The 27,901-nt window shown below is 36.0% G+C and overlaps 1 protein-coding gene across 1 annotated transcript; it reads left to right on the top strand.

The window, feature by feature from the left end:
* Positions 1 to 76: 76 nt before the first annotated feature.
* SLC37A1 (solute carrier family 37 member 1) lies at positions 77 to 24,193 on the top strand. Its single transcript, XM_070943490.1, has 19 exons — positions 77 to 132; positions 967 to 1,048; positions 1,914 to 2,040; positions 3,377 to 3,455; positions 4,229 to 4,364; positions 5,343 to 5,419; positions 7,796 to 7,962; positions 9,237 to 9,274; positions 10,343 to 10,420; positions 12,071 to 12,199; positions 13,071 to 13,161; positions 15,497 to 15,559; positions 17,762 to 17,847; positions 18,156 to 18,204; positions 20,644 to 20,717; positions 20,996 to 21,074; positions 21,669 to 21,766; positions 22,817 to 22,869; positions 24,166 to 24,193. Exons 1-19 carry the CDS (start codon positions 77 to 79, stop codon positions 24,179 to 24,181), a joined length of 1,578 nt encoding a protein of 525 aa, XP_070799591.1. The 3' UTR covers positions 24,182 to 24,193.
* The last annotated feature ends 3,708 nt before the right edge of the window (positions 24,194 to 27,901 follow it).

Here is a 27,901-nt window from a genome sequence, read left to right as displayed (position 1 = left end):
TTTTGGTTTGCTGCAAACTTGGAACAAAAATCTGAAGCATCTGAATAACAAAAAGTTAAACCTGGTACTCAAGTAAATGGCTGAACTTCCACCTGGGATTCGTTTCATCACTTCATTTACAAAAGACCAATGGTAAATTGTAGTTTATTTTTACTTGAAAAGCTTTGATTTCCTTTTTAACAAATCTACATTAAAATAGAATTGTTCAGAAGAATTGTTCAGAATATCTATTGTTAAAATGTGTCTTTGTTTTCTCTGCATTGATACTTTTTATGGCTGTAATAATATACTGCAGATATATTGTATTTATAACAAGTACTGTAATATAATTGTTGGGCATGATTCCTAAACTTGGTGGGTTTTTTTAGATCAGAACCATTGAGTTCAAGTATGCATGAGATTATCAGTTAACTAGGTAGAAAGTCGTATAATCTTTACTGTCTTGATATGCAAAACACAAATGAAGTTTTTCATATCCTAGAGATTAGATAACGTTTATAACTAGACAATATCTTGAAAAATCACAGCCATAGAAATTGATTGAAATATTGCCCATTTTACTTGTGATATAGATATCACACTCCTTGGCCATGAATCAATTTTCAGAACACCTGGAAGCTGTTCTAATATTTTCCTACTTATCCAGCAGTGTTTGTGGTTCACAACTTCTGAGTGACTGTACCTAAGATCTGCCAAAGCTTAAATTACTAATCTTTGGGAAAATGTACTAATGAAATACGTTTTTATGTAACTATCTAATCAATGGCAAATATCCTTCTGTTTCTTTTTAATGACAAACTACTTTTTCCTTGTTACATTTCGAAATGGAAAATGTAAGTCAAATGGAAAATTACTTAACTGATTTTACTTGCCTTTCTGGATATAATAGAACAACCTAAAGTAATTGCTAACATATTTCTGTCAAATAAAATATCTGCAAAGCATGAAATGTTTGTTTTGTTACAGGTATAGGGCTTTCATATTTGTCTTGACTTTCATGCTGTATGTTAGTTTTCATTTATCAAGGAAGCCAATCAGCATAGTTAAGGTAAGCAAAAAGGAAGTAAGTTTTTTCTATATCCTGATGATGTCAAACAAGGAAGTATATGATTATCTTCCCTAAAAGTATAACTGCTTTATGACAATGCAGTAGATCAATAAAAATGCTGGATGACAGTTAGAATTAGATAGATGTACAGTAATAAAACTACATAAAAATATTCATAACAAACTATTATTTGGTTAACATTCTACAAAGATGCTATATTCAAAGATATGTAAATCTTGTGTATATATCTTAAAAGGGCTCTATTTCAATTGAATTTCACTATGTTTGAAATAATATAAATGTGCATTTAGGATGTTTGTAAGGATAGAGATATGTTGTGATGAATTTATCTGGGTATGTTGGATATTCTCTTAAAAGCTATCCAGTTCTTTTTATGCTTTTCATTTAACTTTTCACGTGGCTAATTAGCCTTATCAAGTTTTAAAATAATATAGAGTAAGATAACTTATTCATTCATTTATTCAATTTATATGGCCACCCATCTCAAACAAGTGATTCTGGGCAGTGAACAATCATAAAAAATAAAAAAATAAAAAAAAGTAAATATATGCAGCCAAGAAAAATTATAATCCATAGAAGTTAATATAATCAGGAAAAATATTAATATATTTAATTTTATAATAAGTACTACACCAGATAAATTTCAAACTGAATAATGCATGTTATTTAAAATTTGAAAGTTTGAATCAGACTTATCAAGTTTTGAAATAATATAGTATAAAATAACTTATTTCACTTCATTTTAAATATATTTACCAGTGTCTGATAGCTTGTTCCAGTAAGGTAAAGACTCAACAAAATAAAATATTCAACAGCATTTCCCTTCTCTCCCACTTTAATTTAGGGAGAACTGCATAAACACTGCACTACTATTCAAATTATTGAGCGGGATACCTATGAAGAACATGCCATCCACATTCCATCTGTTAAAACATTATATAATGATTCTCGCTGTGGCTGGGAACCTTTTGGTGAGTAGTAGGTCTCCCTACCTCTGATAATAATAATGAAGAGTGTGCGACCAACCATAATGTGTCTTGAGTGCAATCCCAAAATAATTGGAGCACTGCTTGAACACCATCAAAATTGATAAATTCACCATCAGTCAATTGTAAAAGGTACAGTAGCTTTATTTGGAACAGCTTATATCCTACGATGATATCTTGTAACACCTTCAAGCATTCATATCTGCCTAGCCAAGGTCCTTGAGAAAGGACCTGATAAGCAGACAAAAATGCCAAACATCTCCGAACATCTGGTTGATTGTAACAAACCATAATAATAATAGAATACCATTGGAATTGGCAAAAATCACTACCTATCAGTTGCAATTGGCAACTTTATTTGGAACATCTTATATCCTGCAAACAATACTTTTAACACCTTCAAACAAAAACTTTTACCTAATGCCAGGTCCTTGGAGAGGACTCAGTAGCTGCATAAAAAGGTCAAATCCAGTCTAATCACCTATCTGACTGGCAAGCAACCATAATAATTAGAAAAGATTAGCAAAAAAGATTTCTCCATCAATTTTATTCTAAACATATCCTTACCTGAACTTTTTAATCTTATAAGAAGAAAGTACCTTTTTGAATGAAGTCAGGAACATAAAGAAGTTTAGGTAAGCATTTTTTATTTCTGTCTCTAATGTGAAAAAAACAAGCTACATTATTTGACCTGAATCTTGTAAAGATTGGTGATATAGAAGTTTAAAATTAATTACATTCCTTTTTCCTTCCCAATTCAGTATTAAATGTATTGATAGGCAACACAAATACTAGCAATGTTGTTCACATGACATATTCAAGGGCAAGTGCGAAGGGAAACATAATGACTGCAACTCTTCATCACATCTCCAGGATTTTGTAGATGGTATTATGCATCCCTTTGGGCAGATAGTACAAATACAATTTAAGCACTTTGTTCTTGGCACAGGTTTAGCTGAATATACAAAGCCAGCACATGCCCTTCTTTTCCCAATGCATTTATTGAATATGAACATGTTATGCAGGGGTAGTGTTATTTAGACACATTTTAAAAGTTAGATATGAAAGGCCATTTTAAATTCTGCCCAATTTTCATTTGTTTAATGGTATAATTATTAAGTTATGTACTTTTAATCATAAAAGTATATTTTCTTTTACTATAATTTGACCTTGAGAAAATTATTTTCTCTTTAAATTATTTGAAGCCATTTTTATACAAAAAACAAATATGAATAGATAATCACTATTTATAAAGATTATTTGTATTTAAGCAATTCAGTCTCTTGAACTGCTATATATATGTGTGTGTGTGTATTCCTAGATAAAAGCAACTACAAGCAGTTATTGGGAGCCCTGGATTACTCATTTCTCTGTGCTTATGCTGTTGGAATGTATCTGAGGTACATGTTCTTACTCTTTATCTTGCTTCATGAGTTCAGTGCATCAATACAGAATATTATACTATCGTTGATCTTGGTCAGCATTTTGCTTAGCGGTTTCTAGGAAGCAAAGAGAGTATTACTAAATGAGAAATGTTGGAAGAACCAAATCAAAACATGAAATATTTCCTATTGTAATTAAAGTTGAAAGAAATGTGACTTCATAATCTTACAGATTCAAATGTGTTTTGGGCGAGAACTGACATTGATTCAATTCTCTGCAAAACCTTAAAATGTTTCAGATGCATGTGATTCTTGCTCCTACTGGTAAGCTATAGAGTTCCATTTTGAAATGTAAGAAAACTATTTTGGGCTGAATAAAGTAATTCATTTTAAGCCAGTTTTATATCTACATGTGTAAAATAGAGTCCACCAAAAAGTATTTGTTTCGGCCACTCAAAAACCTATGTTTTAATGATTTAAAATAATTGTCATCCTGTTATATGCTTTTCACTGAGGTTCTCAAAGCTTCTGTGCCCCTTTCCTACCTCTTCATGTTGAGTAATAGTAGTGATTTAACAAGCTATCCTTTGGTATCCTAGAAATGTTGGACTTGATTATACTGGAGATATTTTTAATAATCTTGGAAAAATATTCTAGAAATTAAATTTAAATTTTATATTTTGAGGATTTTAATAATTTGTAAAGTGTTGGTTTTCAGAGAGCTATGATTATGATTAGTTTTAGTTCAATATGCATTCAAAATTAATCTTCTTTTTAACCTTAATTTAAAGTGGTATAATAGGAGAGCGTTTGCCTATTCGATACTATCTCAGTGGTGGAATGCTTGCCAGTGGATTCTTCACTGCATTATTTGGAACTGGCTATTTCTGTAACATACATAGTTTGTGGTTCTACATCATTGCTCAGGTAAGCATGACTAGATTATTTTTCCAAGCCTCACAAATACAGCCTAAGAATATAAATGCATCTATGCTGCTGAATTTTCTTGTTGATGTTCCCCAACCATAGTTTGGAGGCATTTTAGTGTTATTATTACATAACTAAGAGCCTTGGTAGTACAGTGGTCTAAGGCACCCTGTTATTAAGCTGGTTATTAAGACCAGCTGCCTGCAATTACTGCAGGTTCGAATCTCGCCAAGGCTCAAGGTTGACTCAGCCTTCCATCCTTTCTAAGGTAGGTAAATTGAGGACCCAGTTGTGGGGGCAATAAGCTGACTTTGTATAAATATACAAAAGGATGAAGACTATTGCTGAGCACATTGTAAGCCACCCTGAGTCTCCGGAGAAGGGCGGCATATAAATCAAATTAAAAAAAGAAAAAAATAACTAGAAACTATTGATTACATGGTCTTACATGGCTCATCTAATTCTCTTTTTTAACAATTTTATTTTATTCAAAAAATAAAAAATCCAAAAGAAAAAAGAAAAAAAAATTAACAAAAACAAAACAGAGCTAAATAAAAACATTGAAAATATTGTGAGATTAAAAAAAGGACCAAAACACATATTATCCCTCCTAGTTGAACATTGACAAATCCATTTCAAGAATAATAGCCTCCCTCCATGCAGAATAGGTCCATGCTTTCCTGAAATACATTGACCAACCCAGTGTATACCATGCCAAAATGTGATCATATGCTTCAAAGCGACCCAGAGAGGTCAAATTATAATGTCTAATTTGATATAGTACTGACAGAAAAGAGTAGTACAACTAAGAGACCTGAGGTGTGGCTAATTTATTGTGATAATGAATAATAATATAATTTTTCTGGAATGTGTACCATAAATTTAAATATTATATTTAATATTAGCTTATTGTACTATATATTATAGCTATGAAATATTTTGCTGCATTAACAACTTTTGCCATTAACAACTTTTCAGGTAGCTAATGGATTGGTACAAACTACTGGCTGGCCCAGTGTGGTCACCTGCATTGGCAACTGGTTTGGAAAAGGAAGGTAAATTCTCTATTTTTCTCGCTCTGGGTAGAGAGGAGAAATCTTTTGGTAAAGGCCAAGTAACTAATTCTAATAAAAGAATGCTTCATCACACAGATAAGCTCATATACAGTATTATAAATGTTGTGTTTTAACCATAGAATTGTGAAATTAATTTTCCTTTATATATGAATGAAATGTTCAACATGTTGGCTCAACTGCAACCCTGGGCAATGGATAATAAGCAAACAACAGAATTAACAGATAATAAACCAGTATCCTTAAAAGCTTTAACTGAAATTAATAGCCAACCAGAAACTCAAGCTTACTTTACATCAACCAACTTGGCCCCAATTTTTTAGGGTTGTCCTGAAAACTAAAGAGATTGGGTTCAACTAGATAAGGAAGTGGGGTAGGTGAGACATTGTTCCAGAGGGTAGATGCCACAGTGAAAAGAGAATACTTGTCCTGTCCCATCAGATGACGTTGTTTCTAAGAACAGTCCCAGAGCATGCCCATCCTACTAAAGCATTGTGGGATGGAGAGATACCATCAGGAAGAGGCATTCCCACAGAAACCCACTTCTGTACACAGTTTCACAAAGGCTCTCTTGGCCATGACTGCCACCTTGTGTGAGGTGAGAGGCCATATCTCACCAACAACTCAGCACGAATTTGCAGAACTTGTTCACTGAGTGCCAAGAATGGTCATCATAGCAGTCTGTTTGTACTCTTTCTCCTCTTCATCAGAAGGGAGCAAGTTAGCCTGAACAGTAAGTGAATTGCACTCAAGGAATAAAATAAAAGCAAGGGCATAAGCATGTTTTGCTATAGCTACAAGGTAATCTTTAAGTGAGAGCCAGTTTGATGTAGTAGTTAAGGGTAGAAAGTAATAAACTGTGAGTTCTATTCCTCTCTTAAGCACAAAGCCAGCTGGGTGACCTTGGGCTAGACTTTCTCTCAGGCCTATGAAAGAGGCAATAGCAAATCACTTCTGAAAAACCCTTACCAAGAAAATTGCATGGAGTTACCCATGTACTCTCTGAAAATCAACCACAATTGAGTTGAAGGCCGGGGGCGGGGGGAGTGCTTTAAGAAAGGTTCCTACCTATATAGGGGTCATACTTTGTCTTCCTCTAGTGGTCCTGTAAACATCTCTTTTGGTCTTTGGGAGGTCATCTATAAACCAGAGGTCCCAGCAAGGTCTGTGCACAAAGTCCATAGAGTCACAATGTGATGCAAGTCTATTGCTCCCTTATTCTACTGGCAACAAAAGTCCTGGATGAATCCTTATCAGTGTTTCAGTGACAACCTCAAGTTCCCTCTGAATCTCTATCAGATCTTTTAAGTACCTGGGGTGAACCAATCAAATAGAACTGGCCTCCCTGCAGTAGGGAAAAATGAATTAAAATCCAAGGTTAATGGGCTGGTCTGTCCATGACAAAGGACTGATGACTATATATTATGGCTCCAGGTCACCATGCCACTGCCATGAGACAAAAAGCAGGCCTAACATGTGGTTCCTGTGTGAATCAGGCTCTGAATAAACAGAATCCAGGTGGCCCTGAACTTCCAGGTTTCCTCAAAGTCTGCAATTAGAGATGGCAGGTTGAAGTTTATTACTGGTTTTGCTGTTTGTAATAAAAAAATGATATTGTGAAACAATCATAGATTTTTCTTTTTGCCTGCTTGTTTTAACTCATAAAAGGCATGTTTCAAGTCTACTGTCTTAGTGTCACATGTATCCTGGAAAGAAACCCTAAAATGTAGCCAGCAATATGTACCCATGTGCCTGTACATGTGCCTGACCCATGTGAACAGAGGAAAGCTTATGGATGAAGCAGGCATTAGACATTGTTCTCATCCTTTGGAATTGTGTTCTCCTCCTTTAACAATACAGTACATGCTACTGATTGGCTCTCTAGGTCATAATCGGCGTCTTTAAGAATGATCCCCAAGCAATGGAGCTTATAAAAAATCAGTCAGTCCAAGCCATGGACAGATCTGATTCATTTTAATTTCCCTGTTGCTAAATCAGAACCTCACTTGTTCTCAACTCAATATATATTACAGGATCGTTGTGGAAAAAAAATAAGAAGAGAGAGTACTACATATGGCTCTGAGTTCAAGAATAAAAACCGGAATATAAAGCTAATAATTTAGGATTAGTGTGTTAATATACTGCTGTGATCTGGAACCACAAAACAAATTAATTCCCATTTTAGTGTGAAATTTATGAAAGGTACCAAAAACAATGCAGACCAGTCCTGTGTTTAAATCTGCCTGTACATGCAGAATCTCTTTTAGAGTCTTAAAATTTAAATATGCAAATAATTCCACTCCACATAGTTAATGTCAATGAGAATATTAACCTTTTTTTCTTTTTCATTCATTGTAGGAGAGGATTGATAATGGGATTATGGAATTCCCACACTTCAGTAGGAAATATTTTAGGATCCTTAATAGCTGGCTACTGGGTATCTACCTGCTGGGGTTTGTCTTTTGTGGTACCTGGCATTATAATATCCTTAATGGGGATTATATGCTACCTGTTTCTTATTGAACGTAAGTACCTATGGTGAAATGGATTTATGTATGTTTATATATGTAAAAATGTATATAGGTATATGTATGTGTATAAAAATGTATGTATGTGTGTATCCACAAATACACACACACATACATCATTTTCATCTGGAATCAATCAATCAATGCTATTCACAGCCATAAAATAACATTTCCTCGCTTTTCTTTGTCAAATAACAAAATAGAATAGAGTAGAGTAGAGTAGAGTAGAGTAGAAGAATAGAATAGAATAGAATAGAATAGAATAGAATAGAATAGAATAGAATAGAATAGAATAGAATAGAATAGAATAGAATAGAATAGAATAGAATAGAATAGAATAGAATTCTTTATTGGCCAAGTGTGATTGGACACACAAGGAATTTGTCTTGGTGCATATGCTCTCGGTGTACATAAAAGATACATTCGTCAAGAATCATAAGGTACAACACTTAATAATAGTCATAGGGAAACAGTCAATGTAAATCTTAAGGATACCAGCAACAAGGTTATAGTCATATAGTCATAAGTGGGAGGAGATGGGTGATAGGAACAATTAGAAGATTAATAGTAATGCAGACTTAGTAATTAGTTTGACAGTGTTGAGGGAATTATTTGTTTAGCAGAGTGATGGCATTCAGGAAAAAACTGTTCTTGTGTCTAGTTGTTCTGGTGTGCAATGCTCTACAGCATCATTTTGCGGGTAGGAGTGCAGTATATATACAGTGCAGTATATATACAGTATACTCACAGTATACTCGTGCAGTATACAGTTCCTCAATGGAAGGCAGGTTGGTAGCATTTGTTTTTTCTGCAGTTCTAATTATCCTCTGAAGTCTGTGTTTGTCTTGTTGGGTTGCAGAACCAAACCAGACAGTTACAGAGGTGCAGATGACAGGCTCAGTAATTCCTCTGTAGAACTCCATCAGCAGCTCCTTGGGCAGTTTGAGCTTTCTGAGTTAGTGCAGAAAGAACATTCTTTGTTGTGCTTTTTTTATGACATTTTTGATGTTGGGTGTCCATTTTAGGTCGTGAGATATGGTAGAACCTAGAAAGGTAGAACTGAATTCAGGATAGGACAGAATCTGTAACCTTAGCCGATCTCCAAGTTTAGATGTAGGTTTAACAAGTTTAGATGTAGGTTCATACTTATGACAATTTTCCATTATTGTGCCCTTTCACAATAATAGTTTTTTATTGCAATAGTTCACAATATTTTGAAAAACATGCCATATGCATTTTAATTAATTCTATTTCCTATTGCATAATTTCAGATCCTAAGGATGTAAACTGTACAGTCAAATCCTCAACTGTAAGTAAAGTGGTGTTTTTAACAATATCTGACAGCTGATGTTTTTTGGGGGGGAGGGGGAGTTAGGGAAAAAAATCAATCTTGGAAAATAACTTATTCACCTTCCTTCCTTTAATTTGGTGTTCCAGCAAAACTGCTGTGATTCTCAAAGATTGGGGCACTATACGTGCACATACTGGTTTATTTTATTAGCATTTGAACCAGAATTGATGAGATGATTTTATTCAATAGTTTCAGGATGCCCCAAATGTTCTCCCACTGGATTACTCTAATGTGTTTTCTATATGGCCTGCCCTCAAAGACTATTGGGAAGCTGCAATTGGTCCAGAACACAGCACACAAGTAGCTATGTGCGAATCACAGTATGCCCATGTAATTCCTCTATTCAAAAGCTTCACTGACTTCCAGTAGGCTTCCAGGTACAATCTTTGGTGCTGGTTATCTCCCATAAACTGCCACGTAACACAAGACTAGCTTGTTTGTGGGACCATCTCTGGTTATATTGTCTTGTCCCACATACTGTTCCAAGCTGGTCATGATCCTTCATGAGATAATAACTTCATGTTGTTGGACCCAGGAAATTTGCCTTCTTTATGACAGTGCTTATCCTTTAGAGTGATCTCCCCCTCCCCATTGTCTTATCCCCTCCCCACTAACCTTTCAAAAAAGATTAAAAACCTAGTTTTCCCACTAGGCATTTTAGTTGGGATGTTGGTTGTGATCATCTCAGAGATGTATATATGTTTGTTTGTTTCTATATTTGTTAATACTGTTTTTAATTTTATGTTAGCCACACAGAGTTGTTTTGGTGAATTGGGTAGTCATAGAACATTGATTAAATAAAATAAAATGAATTAAAATAAAATATGCCCATTGATTAACATCAAATAAGGCCATTTATTTCTACTAATATCCTCTTTATAGAGATGGCACAAACCATCCCTCTATTGTAAATAAACCCAGTACCTGCTGTTCCTCTTGTTGCTCCAGTCCTAGCTCCTTTGCCCTGCCCTGCCCATCCTCTATTGCCACATCCTTCTTAATTGCACCTATTACAATACCTTTCAGAAACATCACCTGAGTGGCCCAAGTAAATTCAGCATTTTGAAGCCAGCATTAAGCAGTAAGATAGCAGATACATCTCAGGTAAAGCTAAAATATTTTCATAAATAGTTTTAAAGTACTTTTAATTTTTGCAGCTTAATGAAATAGTCTTTGCTTAATCACATTTGTTCCAATTCTTCATAATCAGATCTCATTTTCATTTATATGTCCTTGTGTAGATCAGTGTATCAGTGTGTGTTTAATTTGGGTGGGTGATTACTTTTACTGCTTTAAAAATACCTTGTTAGGGTCTGATAGTGCTGGCTTTACCCTTAGGAAAGATGAAACAGCCAGTTCAGATGATAGAATAGGAAAAGTGGTCTTTCTAATTGACCCAAATCCTGATTCCATTCTATACTGAACTCCAATTTATGACTCTAACCATTCTTGGAGCCAGACTCCAATGTCTTCCTATTAAACATTCCAAAGTTTTAAAAAAGGTCATCATTGTGTTACTTTGCCAATGTGCTTGTTAAATACTGATTCCTTTACTAATGCACTGGATAAATGTTTGTAAGCCACCTATAGGTGCATCAAAACAAGACGGGTGGCAAACAGATCAAATCAAATATAAAATAAGTACAATAGGCCTCACAAAGAGCCCATACCAGATAAGAAATCTGAGCAACAAGAAAATAAAGTTAAGATAATGTCAGGGAAACAAAGCTTATCCTGAGAATGGAGATGTTCTGTGTAAACCCAAACTTTCTTACTTTCATTGGGAAAGACTTTTTAAGTGAAATCTAAGGATACAATTTATCTTTCTGTAATGTGAGGGAATTGTGGCTTAAGCAATGCTGTAACTCTATCAGCAACAATATCTATTTAGTTCTATGCTTACAGAAAACTGTAAATTTCACATGGAAAGTCCATAATATGTGGAAAGAAAATTAGAGAAACTCCTATTCCTCCCTCTTAATTAAATCATAATAGTTACTCTGAAGCACTGCCTTCTACTCCATAGCTGTGCTCTGAGCAAAGGGATAAATTAGCATGCTTTGTTCGCATTGATAAAACAAAACCTCTTTCTGACTGTTTTACAGCATTTGCAAGCACATTTGCCCTTCAGAAAAAGACAAGCAATCTTTGTGTAAAGACAGGAACTGCTTTTTGTTTGTTTGCTTCTTTTCCTGAGAAAGAAAAGGCAAACAATAATGATTCCTTGCACCCACCTCACTGAACAGAAAAAAATTAACCTCAAAAGCAGGAACAGGGATTAGAGAAACCTGAAGAAGTCTGAAGTCTTCCACCTTGGCCTTTGGTCCACAGGGGTGGAAATGGGAGGTCTCTGATCTGGATGGGCCTCCCTCTTCTGCCATTACACTATAGAACATAGAACATGAAATGCTTCCTTAGTATTCAGTATATAAATAGCATATTAATATATCATTATTTTTTTTACTGTACCTTACACTGGTGGGTTGCTCCCAGTTCACCCTGGTTTGGGTGAACCAGTAGTGGTGGTGGTGGGGAGCTCTGCCCACCCGCCCAGACATCATCAAAAATTATTTGCGCATGCGCAGAAGCGCCACATGCTCACAAAGCGAGCGAGCGCGCCCGTGTACTACCGATAGTGAATCGGTAGCACCGGGTTTTGAAACTCACTACTGGTACATTACAATATTTCAGTTGCTTAGTTTATAAAGAGAAGAGAAATACTGCCTACACCGAGTTTGATGGGGTCTTTTATAGGATCCAGAAATGCATTGTCTGTTACGGAGCAATGAGAATTGCACAAAGCCGCTGAATCTTAATGGAGGATATGAACACTTTGAAAATAGAAATGCTGCTATAAGTTTCACTGGTGCTTTGCAAATACCTGTGAGTATGCCAGCTTCTCTAATAATGGTAGTAGGGGATCATTGGAAATACGCACATCAGCCAAATTCTAATTTGAATGTGGAGACTATGAGAATAAAACCATTAGAGGTATGCAAATCAACCAATTTCTAATTTGAATTTACAATCAGATTTGAATCTCTCTGATTTCAAGATTCAATTCTACTGTATCAAAGTATGTGTACACGTGTGCAAAAGGCTGCTGGATCTTCGAATCAAACTGAAAGCACCTGATTTTATTCAACACACTAAGTGAATTTGACAATTTAACAATAATTCATTTGAAAGGAGAAGATTTAATGAAACTGAAACCTGAATCAATCAGGTTTGTTGTTAATGCATGGCTTTGGAATTACCATTAGTGGGTATTACTCCAGAGAAAGAAACCCTCTAGACAGTGTAACATTCAATTAGCAAAAAGGGCTGTTAACAGAGGAGAGAAATTAGAATGGATTATGCAAGAAGATTCCTCCCTCCCTCCCCCAAGTTCAAAAGATTCCAAGATCACAGTCACTCTTAAATGATAGCAAAATAATTTTATTGGATGTTATTTTATTCATTGATTTGCAATGGAACCTTCTGATGGATCCATTATCCCATATATTGAAATAAATTTTATTGGCTATATACCCTTACAGAGGGTATGTGACTGCAGACCATGCTGTTTGCTTTGTATCAATGGTTACCCCTTGAATATAGGCTGTTTATGCATGATCCTATATTATCATTCAACTATATCTCTATAATAGTGGACACATATGTTGTACAGAAATCCTTGCACAAAAATTAGCCCAAGGTAAAATACTTATTGCTTTTTTCTTTTCAAATTAATCTTATTTTTCATTCTTTACAGGGAGTGGTAGAATTCTCTCTCTGCCTATTATTTGCCAAATTAGTCAGTTACACTTTTCTTTTCTGGCTACCACTATACATCACTAATGTAGGTAAGTGTCCTAGTTTAAAGAATGATGTAAGACTGGCCATATAAAATATTGTCACAAATCGTATTTGAGAGAGAGTTCAATATGGTTAAACTTTTTCCAGGTATGCTATTAAAAATTCAGTGAGTCACAAGTTTACTCAACTGAGTCCTTTGGGAGTTGTGGTTTTAAAAAATAGTAAATAAAGTATAATAACAGGCAAACATTTCTCAGTTTGATTTAATAGATGTGATGAATTAAGTCATTTTTGTAAGTTAAACAAAAAGCTTGATTATATCTAATTATATAAAGTACCATTTGCTAAAAATGTGTATGTTCTATAACAATTTCATCAGCTAAATATCTGCTCATAACAATTGCTGATTGGAGTAAGAAAGAACAGAGAGATACAAGAAGCTGAGGTGTGTGTGAAAAAAATTAGGACATATGTTTCCCAGCCAGTCCTGCAATCTCTTGCTCCCTACCTTACCCAACAGCCATTTACCTGCCCGCTAGAAAAGAATGGAAACCGGGTGCCAGGCTTCTGACTGATGCCCTAGTTAAATCATGAGCCTCAAGCCAAGCTTCAAAAGTAATCCAGTTGTTTATTAAGAGCTTCATGTCAGCATGGACCAAGTGAAGCCAACTCTGACCTCATTTAGTTCTCACCTTGGCTCTGACCCTGTTTCCCCCTCCCCCCAAGGTGTGTCATCAGTCACATTCCCCAACGAAGCAATTTTGTGGGTTGTAGAAGTCACTCCCTCTGGCCATTGTGTGTCTCCATGGAGATGACCTTGACATTGCCAGATAGAATGTGCTTTGTTTTGACTGAAATGCAAGTTCCTTGATGCAGCTGCAAGGCTCAGTGCCCCATCCCCCTGCCTATGGCAATTCGAGAGCAGGTTAGGAATGCTTCGTGAGTTGACAGAGGGAGGGAAGGGAAGGGAAGGGAAGGGAAGGGGGGGAGGGAAGGAAAGGAAGAAAGGAAGGAACTTTTCTGATGCGCTCTGCCAGCTTCCCACAAGGAAACTCAATATGGAAGCTGGCAAGAAGTCATTTCCTTTTTTTGCCAACCAATGGTCATTCTGTTTGTCCGTTTAGGTGAGGAAATATTTCTGAAATGATGTCCGAATGGAGCATGAGTTCTCTAGTGCCTTATTGTAATTCATTTGCATTTTGTAAAAATTATGAGAAACTAATTCTAGGAGAAAGAAACTTCATTTTTTAAAAGTATTTGTAAGAATAAAACATACAATCTGTTACTTGTACATATTGAAATATATTAGAACAGTCCTTTATTAAGAGAAAAAGAAATATATTAAAAAATCACAAAATAAATTCTATCTCAGAGGGTTTTTTCCTTTCATATAGCTTAATATCAGACATAAGATTCCTCTACTCTAGTACTAGGCACAAGACGGGATGCAAAAAGGTTCAGCATGATTCCAAATGATCCAATAATTTGTTTCTCTTTATTATAGTTAAAAAAAGTCATTTAGACATGCTGTACCTGCTTTCTTGGGAAATTTTATGGCACTTGAATATATATATATATATATATATATATATATATATATATATATATATATTAGATTTCTATACCGCCCTTCTCCCGAAGGACTCAGGGCGGTGAACAGCCAAAAGTTAAAACACAGAAATACAAAATTTAAAATAGATTAAAACAGATTAAACAATTTGGCTAAATTTTAAAAATATCCCATAATTAAACAAATTAAAATTAGTGTTTAAAATTTGAATTTAAAAATTTTAAAAGGGAGAAGATTTAGGCCAGGCCAGCTTGATGAAATAAAAACGTTTTAAGCGTGCGGCGGAAGGTGCGCAGATCCGGGATCCTCCGTATCTCCGGGGGGAGCTCGTTCCAGATCGTAGGTGCCCCCACAGAGAAGGCTCTCCCCCTAGGGGCCGCCAGTCGACATTGGTTGGCCGACGGCACCCGGAGGAGCCCCTCTCTATGGGAGCGTACTGGCCGGTGGGAGGCTATTGGTGGTAGCAGGCGGTCCCGTAGATCAGTGGTCCCCAACCCCCGGTCCGCGGACCGGTGCCGGGCCGTGGAGTACCTGGCACCGGGCCGCGCAGCGGCCGGGGGACATGAACGCTGCAGCGCAAAGGCTCCTGGGCCGTGCGCAAAAGCTCCTGGGCCGTGCGCAAAGGCTCCAGGGAAGAGAGCCCCGCGCAGGTACGCACGTGTGGCCCAAAGCCCCCACCCCTGCGCGCGCTCAGCGGGCCACGGTAAAATTATCAAAGGCTGATTGGTCCGCGGCGATAAAAAGGTTGGGGACCACTGCCGTAGATAACCAGGTTAAACTGTTACTGATATATTTTTATTTTTCATTGGTAGAGCATCTTGATGCCAAAAGGGCAGGTGATCTTTCTACTCTATTTGATGTTGGAGGAATTTTTGGTGAGTGTGCAACTATGACCTGTTTATTATTTTTGAAACCTACACATATATGAGTCTTTGGATTTTTAAATCAAATTCTGAAGCATTAGAGACAAGAAATGCTTTAAAAAAGGGAGTAGATGCTGATAATTAAAGCTTGGTTGCTGACTTGAGAAAATTATTTCTCAATAATGAGTAGGCTCTCGGGGGGAGTAAAATCCATCTATTGTACATGTGATGGCCGATCCCCGGAATCTCTGTTCCACATTATATTCGTATGTCCCCACTACCGAGACATAAGATCAAGATTCATTTCTCCTATTTCCCAGAGATTCCCTGGTTCACCTGATCTGTTCAGCCTTTATTTCCTACTCCAGGACACAGACCCCAATATAACTTCCAAGGTGGCAAAAATTTTTGCTGCAGTCATGGCTGAAAAAAAACGGGGGAAGAGACGGGTAACCCCTACAGCAGAGGATCACTAGTATTGTTAGTACATAGTGTATCTAAGGCAGTAGATGGTGTACTGTCACATAATCTATCTATATTTGTAAAATTATACTCCCCTTCTATGTGTATTTTAATTTGGTCTTTGACCGCAATAAAAGCTTACTTACTTACTTTCTCAATAATGGAACTGTCTTTAATGGAACTGTCAGACCTGCCTCAACTTGAACTTTTAAGTAAGAACGATCTTTGACTCCATTTGATGAGAAAGATATTGTTTACTAAAGGTCAAGTGAAATGCAGTAGAGCAAAGCCAGAACTGAAATTTGCATGCCAAATCCCCAAGTGTAACTTTCCCCCTCTTAGGCACTTCCCATTGCTGCCCCCCCCCATCGCCCAATCAATTTCAAAGAAGATGTTTTTGAAATGGTCACTCTGAGTGTAGACTGGCTTGCAGCTGCATTCTTCAGATAGCGGAGTGACCTTGAATCGTTTTCTCAGAGAGGCACAACTTATTTCCATTGCTTTCACTTTTCCCCAAGCATTCTCCATCCCTTCCACCTTAGAAGTTGGATAGAAATTGCAGCATTCAGAACTCATGTAGAAAAATAGTTCTGAAAAGTCTCTGAATGGATTCAGGACCAATACCTTTCCCTAGTAAGTAAAAGATTGGCAAAAATATAGTGGTATACCATATTATATCAAGTAGATAAGGAAAATATGTTTGGGAGCAAACAGTGATAACTGAAGTAATGGAACAAATAGTACTGCTAACAGAGTAGAAATTGAACATTTATAGGATTCAGCAATGTGATTTCTGTAGAGAAACTCCTATCACTTTGAAAATCATCTCTGCTCCTTTATGATTAATGTGTGTGAGAACTGAGCTTCTTTACTTCTGGCTCAGCAGTGCTGTATTTCAATCCATAATAAAATTAGTTTTTGAAATGCTGCTGCTCTTTCTAGTTCATCATTTTTAGGCCCCCTCATCCTTCCTTGGTCCTAGCAAGATTTTCAAAGGAAAAATGATGTAAGAGTTTTTCATTTAATCCTCATAGGAAGTGCTCAGATTTATTTGTGCATATTTGTAAATAAAGCATACAACATAAACAAAGGATATGATGGAGATGCGAGTGAGCTATTCCCATTTTGTAAGGGTCGGAAGTGAAGGATTTTTTTATTTTTTTTTCCACATCTATAGCAGCTTGGTGTGAAGTGGTATTTTTGCTCAGTTATGCTATGTGGCAGTAGAAAATATGAAGTGAGTGACTGGGGTGGAATTGGAGAGGATGATAAAAACAGACAAATATTCATTGTTGTCAGTTGAAGAGCAAATAGAGGAGATTTGTCATGGCAGAATTAATGGTAATCATAGCTTTGTGAATGAAAAGTGGTTCAGTGGCCTAGTGGTGGAGCTCTCACCTCACAATCAGGAGGCTGTGAGTTTGATCCTAGGTAGCAGCAGATATTTCTCTCTCTGGGCACAATGAGAAAATATCTGTTGTGAACTCTGAATTGGTGACAGGAAGGCCAGTAAACACTCAGCTCCATTCAGTTGCCCCTACTCCACCCTGATGCAAGGGATTACGGGATCATTAAAAGACAAAAAAAATATACTGTACATATAAAGATATAAAAATCATATAAATTATACTGTACATATAAAGATGTAAAAATCCTAAAAATTAAGGAAATTTTATTTTTATAGTGTTATTTTGTTCAGTTTTGAATGTGCAAAGAACATTGCTACATTTTGCACCTCTCTCTTTTTTATAGGTGGAATTTTAGCAGGTGTAATATCAGACCGGCTCAAAAAAAGGGCTACAACTTGTGGTATGATGCTGTTGATAGCTGGACCCACTGTAAGTTATGAGATGGTGGATGATGATGATGATGACGATGATGAAAGTGTTGATAGCTTTTTGAGTTATAATATATAAGCAAAAGCAGGCTTAATGAAATATATTTGCATTTTTGTACCCTAGTGTTGTGCGCATTTAAGCATTTTTCTTTCTCTAGAACAAACTATACCCATTTCTGCCATTTTGAATAATAAATGAAAATAGAATTCTAGAATGAAAAATAATGCTAATTTTGTAATTAACATCTAGCAAGACCCCTTGATTTACAGAATGATTTGAATTAACTCTGCTACTTGTATTTGTCCTAGCTGTACATATTTTCTGCAATCAGCAAAATGGGTTTTGAAGCCACAATAAGTAAGTTTTATGCTTTATTTTTTCTTCCCCCTACCCCCTTCATTTGGGTTGTTTAAATATAAATCCACTACAACTCTTACTTAACACTGGAATTTTTATGGTTAAAACTAACAGTCTCGGTCACACTGAGATAATTTAAAACCAAATAAATTATTCTGAATGAAAGATTCATAAAACAAATAATTTTCAAATGATGTGTATCGATGAAAATGTCCTCAATAAAGTGCCCTCTAGATGTTTTCTGGATTACAATTGGAAAGCATAAGACTGGGGAAGGTTGTCATACTCTAGGTCAGTGATGGTGAACTTTTTAGACACTGAGTGCCCAAATTGCGTGTGCGCGCATGTCCAAACTGAAAGGTGTGCGCATGCGCATGCGTAGCAGAGACCCAAAGACCAGCGGGAGGTGGGCATCCCAACACCGACAGCGCAGCAAGAGGTAAGATCTTTTTCTTTTGTGAGCTTCTGTTTCGTCGTTTGCAGGGAAACAGAAGCTCATGAAAGAAACGCCAAAGAGATCTGACCTGAGGCGACAACGTGCGTGCCAGCAGAGAAGGCTCTTCATGCCACCTCTGCCATAGGTTCGTCATCATGGCTCTAGGTGACAGACAATTTTCCCTAGAGAAGAAGAAAAGATATGATGTGCTTAATAATAAGAATAATAAGAATTAATAAATAATCATTTTAATTATTAATTCTATGAATGAGAAATAATAATTAATAAGAATATTAATAATCAATACTAAGAATAAGAATTATTATTAATAAGAAATGTGACATGCTTAATAATAGATGGGAAAGGCCATTTAGCCATTGGGTTCAACTGCCAAATCAGTGCAAGAAACCAGGTAAAGCATCTCAGATAAATGGCTAACCCATTCAGTGATGAAGACTCTACCAAAACTAATTAATTGGTGGAATTGCTGGTACTGATAAAAAGGATTGTCTAATGTTCCATCATAATGTACTTTCCTACAAATTCTATAATTTCATTTAAAGCTCTAAAACTAGAGAGACTAAATCTTGATGTTCTAAGTGATACCACTTCAAGTTATGTCATCCAGGCCTCTCTACATCTTCTTTCTTTTATGCTGACTTTCTCAAGGGATGAAGTCATCAAGCTATGTATATGAAAATATTGGCAGTTTTGTGGAGAAAATTGAGATATTCATTTTATATGTAATGAATACAGCTTTAAAACTGTAATTCATAATTATATATTTTTTCACTTCATTTCTGTTTTCCTTATTCACTCATAAGATTAGGGTAATTCATGAATCTTTGTTTCTCAGAACAGTAATAGTCATAGCAACACCTATGATCTGAGCCATTCCTTGTTTTCTTTCTTGTCAGATCATAATTTGCAACAACTAAGGAAAGACAATCAGATCAGACAAACTGATAGAAATAAATAGTTTACACAGCTCTTATTTTCATAAAGGAAGTCTGCTGATCAACAGAGCGTAGGCCACAAGCATTTATCAAGTATTGTAGCCCAACCCAACTGAAAATACTACCAGATCACTGTCATTTCTTGCTCTCTTCTTCTCCCCCTCTTCCTTCCCCAATGCTCAATTTATTGTCTAAAAACACTAGACTAGAAGCTTGGATTGCATAGATGGTAAAAAGAAAATATTTCAATAAAATATTTCCCATTTCTCTAGCTTGGTAATAAGAAAAAACAACACTGATTCTTTCTAGCTATAGTCATTGCTTTAGTGGATGATAGGGATTAGTAAACCATTACAATGTTTATATTTATCAGTTGTTTAATTGCCTATAGCAGTTAACTATTGTTTATTAACCACTGATTATTAAGATACTTAGGTCCAGCAGCTAAGGTGCTGGGTTAGACAGCAAGGCAGTGAATTTTAGTCCTCCCTTAAGCAGGAAAGACAGCTGGGTGATTTTGAGTGAGTCACTCTTTCATAGCTTCGCAGGGCTGCTGTTGTGGGGAAAACAAGAGGAGGAAGGAATATATTTGTTACCTTGAGTTATTTATAAAGCAATAAAGGGAAGATAAAAACCTAATAAATAAACCAAGGGGAAGTACAGGTGACTATGTGCTGTGTTATAAATAGCTGTGCTGGTTAATGACCACAATAAAAATCTTCTTTTCATTACAATAAAGAGCATGAACACCATCGACCTTAGTGATACTTCCTTTAGAAAGGGATATTTTAAAAGATTGCACCATGTGTTTCCTTTATGTGCTTCAAGAGACACAACTATTGTAAAGGTTCTTAGTTTACCAAGTTCCAAATAAAATTAGAACTTGAATTTAGCAGAGTATACTCATATGTTTTTCCTTGTGTCTATTCCTTTCAATAGCAAATTAGTATGAGCTTTCCAATGTTTGATAAAATTAAATAACAGGTCCTGCATCTGCTGACTATTGATGATATTAAATACATACTAACTTTAATTTTTAAATTTAAGTTATGCTGCTCATCTGTGGAGCTCTTGTAAATGGTCCATATGCATTGATCACAACAGCTGTCTCTGCTGACCTGGTAAGTCCTTTTCTGTTCTGTATGCAGCACATTATCTGCTACAGTATTTTTGTTGTATTATTTTTAATAAGTACATATAAAAATTCAGAACATAAATTCTAAAGGAGGAGAAAAATATATTGTGTATTAGTGATATTCAGTAGCAATATTATACTTACATGTTTTCAGTGTTACATCAAATAATGTGAGAAAGATTTACAATATACATAAGATGAAGATTATCACTGTCTTTCTTCTCTGTGTTTAATTATTTCTATCTGAATATTTTGTTTTTAAAGGGTACGCATAAAAGTCTTCATGGAAACGCAAAAGCTCTCTCAACTGTTACAGCCATCATTGACGGAACAGGCTCCGTAGGTATGATATCATCCTCAAGAACAAAAGGCTGAAAAGTTTGATAAGAAACTCTTGACCTTTCCCAGTCTGGTCCTCTCCAGATTTTGAGAATGCTCAAGCAGTGTGAGAATTAGTTTAAAAGAAGGTAATGGTAGGGATGAGCCCTGTGCCTATGTGCATCAGTTGTAAATCATAATCCTTTTTCAACGATGAAGGTACACACACACATGTGCAATGCAGTGCAGGGTAGTGCAGTGCAGTGGTGGGATCCTTATGCAAATACGTTAGTTACATTGACATTTCAATAAAAAGTTGGTAAGTTTGACAAGACCCCAAGCTGTGAATCTTGAAAATGATGCTCTTCTAGCACTCCCATAACACCAACTACAACCAAGTGAAGTGAATGTCACAAGAGGACTAGCTTACCATCAGCCCTGTGATTCCGTTTATGATTTGCACATGGAAATGGCTGAGGATAGGAAGAAAAATGGGCTGGATTTGTTGTCATTCAGAATAGTTTGCAAATCTATCCAGTTGTGAGTTTTCAAGCTCATTCTGAAGTATTATATGCCTCAGGTCCCGCACTGTATTTAATGTATGTGCATGGTATTTTAGGTGCAGCATTGGGACCATTGTTAGCTGGTCTTCTTTCTTCATCTGGTTGGAACAATGTTTTTTACATGCTGATGATAGCAGATGCCTGTGCCTTAGTGGTAAGACATACTGTACCGTAGTGCTGCTCCCTTATTTGTTGAAATGTGGTATAATCAATTGTTAATGCTTCTGTAAAAGCATGAACTTCCACAGTGTGGGCACTTTACCCACAGGGACATTTGGATATATGCTGGACTAATTGTATTTCAGTTTCTGTATGCTTGTTAAAATATTTTTACTGGAAAGATAGAATACATTTATTTAAATAAGTTTCACCAGTAGATATTATAGTTTGTATGTTAGCTAACAGTAACATTAATGAACATATCATTAAAAAATGATATTTAAAAATTTGTTCCTCAAATAGCATCACAAAGATTATTCCTACAATACTAAAATATAAGAGCCAGTTTGATGTAGTAACTAAGGCACAGTCTAGAAACGAGGAGACCATAAATTTTAGGCCCTCCTTAGGCACAACACCAGCTGAGTGATCTTGGATTAGTCACTCTTTCTCAGTCCTAGGAAGCAGGCAAGGGCAAACAACTTTTGAAAAACTTGCCAAGAAAATTACAGAGACTAATCCAGGCAATTTCCAGGAAACAAAAACGAGCTTGAAGGCACACACAACAACTAAAACAAGACTGTGATAATCTAATTTTTCCTTATGGCCTGAAATAAATTTCCACAAGAGACAGCTATTTGCATAAGCTAATGACTGCTGCAAAACCACATATTATAAAGATTCACAATTACATGGTAGTGATTTTACGCTGCTACATTGTTAGGCCCTAGTTTTATTCTTAGTGGATTTATGGAAATAATTCTGAACTTTGTTCTAAATTTCTCCACTTTGGTCAGGAGATAAACCTAAAATATCATACATCAACGAGTTACTAGGAATCTGAATGTGCTGTCACTTCCTTTAAGTTTCCCACACACAACCAGGTGGTCAAATGCCTTTCTTTAAAGATTGAAATGAAGAATTGGTGTTCTCAAACATTCAGCAAATCAATATTTAGATAAAGAATTGATGTCATTAATTCATTTTTTTTGTTTCTTGTTGCTCTTAACATTTTACATTCAATTATTTTTAAACATTTTTACAGTTTTTACTCCGCCTTATACGAAAGGAACTTCAGTGTAGTCTTGACCAGACCTTGTAAGTTTCTGCATGGTTAAAAAAAATTCTGGCCTATTTTAACGTTCATTTTTTATTATATATCTTTTCATAGAGCATTGTTACCACTTTTTCTCTTTTTGTAATTTGTAATTCTGTTTCTCAATCAAAACAGCTTGCGATATATCTTCCACAGAGGCCATCCTGGGTGCACTGCTGAGAATTGTATTCAGCCACAAATTTCTCACCTCTTTCACAAAAAGAGGTGGAAAAATGCTGTACTTTTTTTTAAAGTACTTGCTACAGTTTTTCTGTAAATAAATTCATTTTTTTTTAAAAAATCATTTTAACTTTTCTGTATGTAATGCTATTTTTATTAAAGTATCCATATTTGTTTTAAATTTCTAGAGCTGTGATTTACAGTAAATATATAAGTAGAATAACAGCTCTCTATTTTGTGTGCTCTTTTGTTTAAGAAAAAGCAATTGTACCCCTACTGTATATAGTACAAGGTACAAAGCTCCAGACACTAGTCCTCAATTTACAATCACAATTCAGCCCAATATTTTCATTGCTAAGCAAAGCAGTTATTCAGTGAGTTTTGCCACATTTTATGACCTTTTTTTGCCACAGCTGTTAAGCAAATCACTGCAGTTATAAACTAAATCATGTGGTCATTAAGTGAATCTGGCTTCCTCCATTGACTTTGTTTGTTGGAAGTCAACTGGGAAGGGTCTAGGACAACTCGCCAAGCCATGCAGGATAACTCATCTCAATAAATGTTCTCCGCCACTGCTTCTTCTACATTATTTCCATTTTAGTCAATGGAAATAATATTGAAGAAACAGTGGCAGACAACATTTATTGCATTGAATTATCCTGCGTGGAACCGTCCCGTGGCGAGTTGTCCTGCAGCGAGATGGCCATGCTGGGTTGGTCACAGTGAGATGATTGCAGCGAGTTGTCCCATTCCAAGTTTTGGGAGGTTACAAATGGTGATCATATGTCCCCAGGACAGTACAACTGTCATAAATACATGCCAGTTGCCAAACACCTGAATTTTGATCACGCAACCATGGAGATGCTGCAGTGGTCCTAAGTGTAAAAAAATGGTTATGTCACTTTTTTCAGTACTGTTGTAACTTCAGACAGTCACTAAATGAATGGTTGTAAATCAAGAACTACCTGTATATCTGTTCCTATCTAGTGGTCATCCAGATCTTTAAAGTCCTGATATGATAAACCTAAATGTCTATACATCTTTCTTTATATAAATATATAAATTTAATTCATAAGATTTCTTGTTTTTCACTTTCTGATATTTCCATTCTTTTGTAGGTTTAAGGAACACTAACTTTTAGACAAGATAATTTATTTAAAACAATTATTTTTAAAGAGGTTAATCCGGAAATCCTACTTGATCCCTCTGAGAAGAAAGCTGCTATATAAAAGTCACATTGTACATCTTTCTTTGGATTGCTGATATCCCTGGAAATAATATTTCCTGAAGAGCTTGCACAGTTATTTTTAGACTTCAGAATTTTGATTCTTCGCACCTCCCCTCTTAACTTTGCACATTAATATCGGGAATGTGAGAGTGTGAAATAAAGGATCTCCTAGCTATTCTACATAGCAGAACTGAGCCAAAGAAAAGTGTGCCTTTATCCTCACTTTGTCAAAATATTATATTACATGATTGCTTTCATGTTTTAAGAGAATATATAGATTGAAGAGAAAAAATGAAGGGAATAAATTAACTCTGGATACTATTTTGTAATGTACTAAAATGAGCAAAATATGGACTCCGATATCTGTCCTGTTATATGCTTACTTTTTGTTAAAAAAATTGACTGTTGAATATGCAATCCTTCCTGTTAAGAGTATTCAGCTTTTTCTATCGTCCAATGTTACTAGTATTATTCATTGTACAAGTAATATTGAACTTGAATATTTATATAGCTGATTAGTGAATTAGAAGCAAATAACTTATATTAACAAAACTTTCAAGGCATTTCAGAATGATAATATCTGTTAGCCTGCTAGATTTTTGAAACTGATCAAAATGGAAACTGATTTTAAAGTAATATTCAATAGTTACTGCAGCTGATGTATTTATTCTCTCCCATAGATATTTTTTAAATCATTTGGGGAAAACATTATAAAGTAAATTCACAAACACTGAACCAATTTGGATTGTTGACATCCAAATTTCATACATTTGGAAGATTTATCTGTGATGGGCTTGCTGGGACTTTCCCTCTCATTGTGTTTATTCAGAACTGGCCTCAGCATCCAACTGAATGGTGTAAAACTCATACCTTCATGACAGTACATTCGCAAGAATCCTCTTTATGTATTTGTCTCTGAAACCTTAGAATTGCCCTGAATGCATTTGAATAATGTGATTCTTGTTTCTAAGTGCATTTTGGAAAGGACAGAATGGTATTTACCTCTATTAAATTACTTCTATTAAATTACTTATTTACTTACTTGTGTCCTTTAATTGTTTAATGCCGGGTGATCTAGCTCACAGTCCAACATATTTAATCCATTGGGTTTCTTCACAATGGAGCTCTTTACAATGCAGGAGAAGAGAACAAACAGCAAGAAGGTGGATGAACTCAATTACAGCAGGGATGAGTACATCATTGGAGAACATGAAAGGCCAGATTGGGAACAGATCATTTTACAGGAAGTCAAACTATGTGGTTGCTAAGAAACAATACCTACTTAATGTCATACAATGAAAAGATCAAATTGATAGAGAAGCTAAAGGCTAGAATGGTTAAAGTACTAGGAAAAATGGACCTGAGATGATACAATGTTTCCTCTTCTAATTTCTGTGGCCCTCCCTTCAGAGTAAATGTGGCTGCCGCTACCAAACCAAAATCTGAAGTAGATTCCCCGCAAAGAAAATACAAATTTATTTACATATGTCTTACGTAATCATTTTATTACAATGGGGGATAAAGATGGGGTCAGGAAGTCAGGATTCTTTTCTCTCCATATATTCATTTATACTGAAAAGGAGATATTTCCCATCTGACTTGTCACAAGATGTTCCTATGGATTCTCGGGATTTGATCAAAACTCAGTATAAAATAATTTCAGATTGTTGTTTTTAATTTTATTAAGCAGCTGGCATCCATTCATCTATTTTGATTTCACAGCCAAGCTTTGCAAGCATAATTTACAGTCTTATCAGCTAAGGTGATTTTCACTCTCTTTTTCCCAGCTTACAGTTATGAGACTAGACAAATGATTTTTCTTTTACTCCTGAATATCATGGAGCATAAATGTTTTTTTGGCTGGACATCTATACACTACTACAATATGGAATATGGAATTTATATGTAGGCATTCCTTTATTTCTATGCCTTACGTATTTCCCCATTTGAGGTTAAGGAAGTGTCTATAGATACTGTTTGTAATTTTCCTCTGAGTCAGGCTAACAGCTGGCATTCCTCAGGCTAGTAACCTTTGATCTTCTGTCATCTTTACTCCACTAGAAACATTTGTATTGGGTAGATGAATCTCATAGCACCTCCATCTCTTTGTCTTCAGCAACCTCTCTCCTCTGAACTTGCCCTCTAGTGCTTTATGAACTTTGAGCAACTCTCCAACTAACAAGCCTTCAAACAGTGTCCAATTTAACTCAGGTTTGCCAACCTACAATCTTCTTGACTAAAACCATAACTCAAAAGACAGAGCAATCTAAGCGCATCGTAACTTCCATTACATATCTCCATCAAGTTGTGCCAAGGTTTTTTTCAGAAATCTGCTCTCAGAGTTCCTCTTAATTTAGCACTCCCATCATTAATGCATCTATGGTCTGTCCTCTTCTCTCCCAAGAATGGTTCCTATGAGAAACTAAACTGCTCTACTCCCAACTTCTTATAAGCAACATTAGTATAAAACATTTGTTTGGATTTCTGCATGAAAATCTGAACAATAAACAGGAAGACAAGGCTGAACAAAAGGAAGAATACTTATAGGAAGTTCCTTGATAAAAACTGTGAGGCAAAATAATTAAAAGAATTTGTTTTCCCTCAAAAATGGGAACACTACAAATAGTCCTCAATTTACGACCACAATTGAGCCCAAAATTTATGTTGTTAAGTGAGACATTTGTTAAGTCTGTTTTCCCCATTTTATGACATCTTGCCCAAGTTGTTAAGTGAATCACTACAGTTGATAAGTTAGCAACCTGACTGTTAAGCGAATCTGGTTTCCCCATTGACTTTGCTTGTCAGAAGATTGCAAAAGAGGATCACATGACCCCGGGATGCTGCATAAGTATAAACCAGTTGGCAATAATCTGAATTTTGATCATATGTTTGTGGGGATTCTGCAAAGATTGTAACTGTGAAAAACAGTTACAAGTCACTTTTTTCAGTGCCATTTTGACTTTGAACCGTCACTAAATGAACTGTTGTAAATTGAGCACTACGTGTACTACCGTGTTTCCCTGAAAATAAGACAGGGTCTTATTTTCTTTTGACCCCCGACATATGGCCTTGGCCTTATTATCAGGGTTTCTTATCCCTAAACCTCAGCCCTGGAGCACTGACCAGCTGCTTCGCCAGTGCCGCTCAGGCCGCTGCCTCCAGCAATCATGGCAGCTTTTTCGTTGCTTCCCGTGCAAACAGCACAAAGTGTCTGGTGGCTCAGCAGACTGATAGCATTGTGATTAACACTAGCTGTCTGCAATTACTGTAAGTTCGAATCTCACCAGGCTCAAGGTTGACTCAGCCTTCCATCCTTTCTAAGGTAGATAAATTGAGGACCCAGTTTGTGGGGCAAATAAGCTGACTTTGTATAAATATACAAAACTGACTTTGTATAAATATACAAAAGTATGAAGGCTATTGCTTAACGCATTGTAAGCCGCCCTGAGTCTCCGGAGAAGGGCGGCATATAAATCAATTAAAAAAAAAAAAGGTGAGGAGGCAAGGGGGGAAGGGGGGGAAGATGCCCCACAAGCACCTGCCATCCACACAGACATTCTTCTCCCAGGCAGTGGCAGTGCGTTCAGCTCCCCAAATCTGGCTTGCTGATCTAGGCAGGTGAGGGA

The sequence above is a fragment of the Pituophis catenifer genome, unplaced genomic scaffold (assembly GCF_029215685.1).
Source record: "Pituophis catenifer annectens isolate HBS135680 unplaced genomic scaffold, rPitCat1.0.hap2 SCAF_4, whole genome shotgun sequence".
Classification (NCBI taxonomy): domain Eukaryota; kingdom Metazoa; phylum Chordata; class Lepidosauria; order Squamata; family Colubridae; genus Pituophis; species Pituophis catenifer.
This window is presented reverse-complemented; position numbering and strand designations above follow the sequence as displayed.

Bases quoted from the DNA above. Each gene is read 5' to 3' on its own strand.
- SLC37A1 (XM_070943490.1), top strand. From the start codon at position 77: ATGGCTGAACTTCCACCTGGGATTCGTTTCATCACTTCATTTACAAAA. The intron at 4,365-5,342 runs GTAAGCATGACT...ACAACTTTTCAG, and splicing joins GGTTCTACATCATTGCTCAG to GTAGCTAATGGATTGGTACA. The intron at 9,275-10,342 runs GTAAGTAAAGTG...AATACCTTTCAG, and splicing joins GTACAGTCAAATCCTCAACT to AAACATCACCTGAGTGGCCC.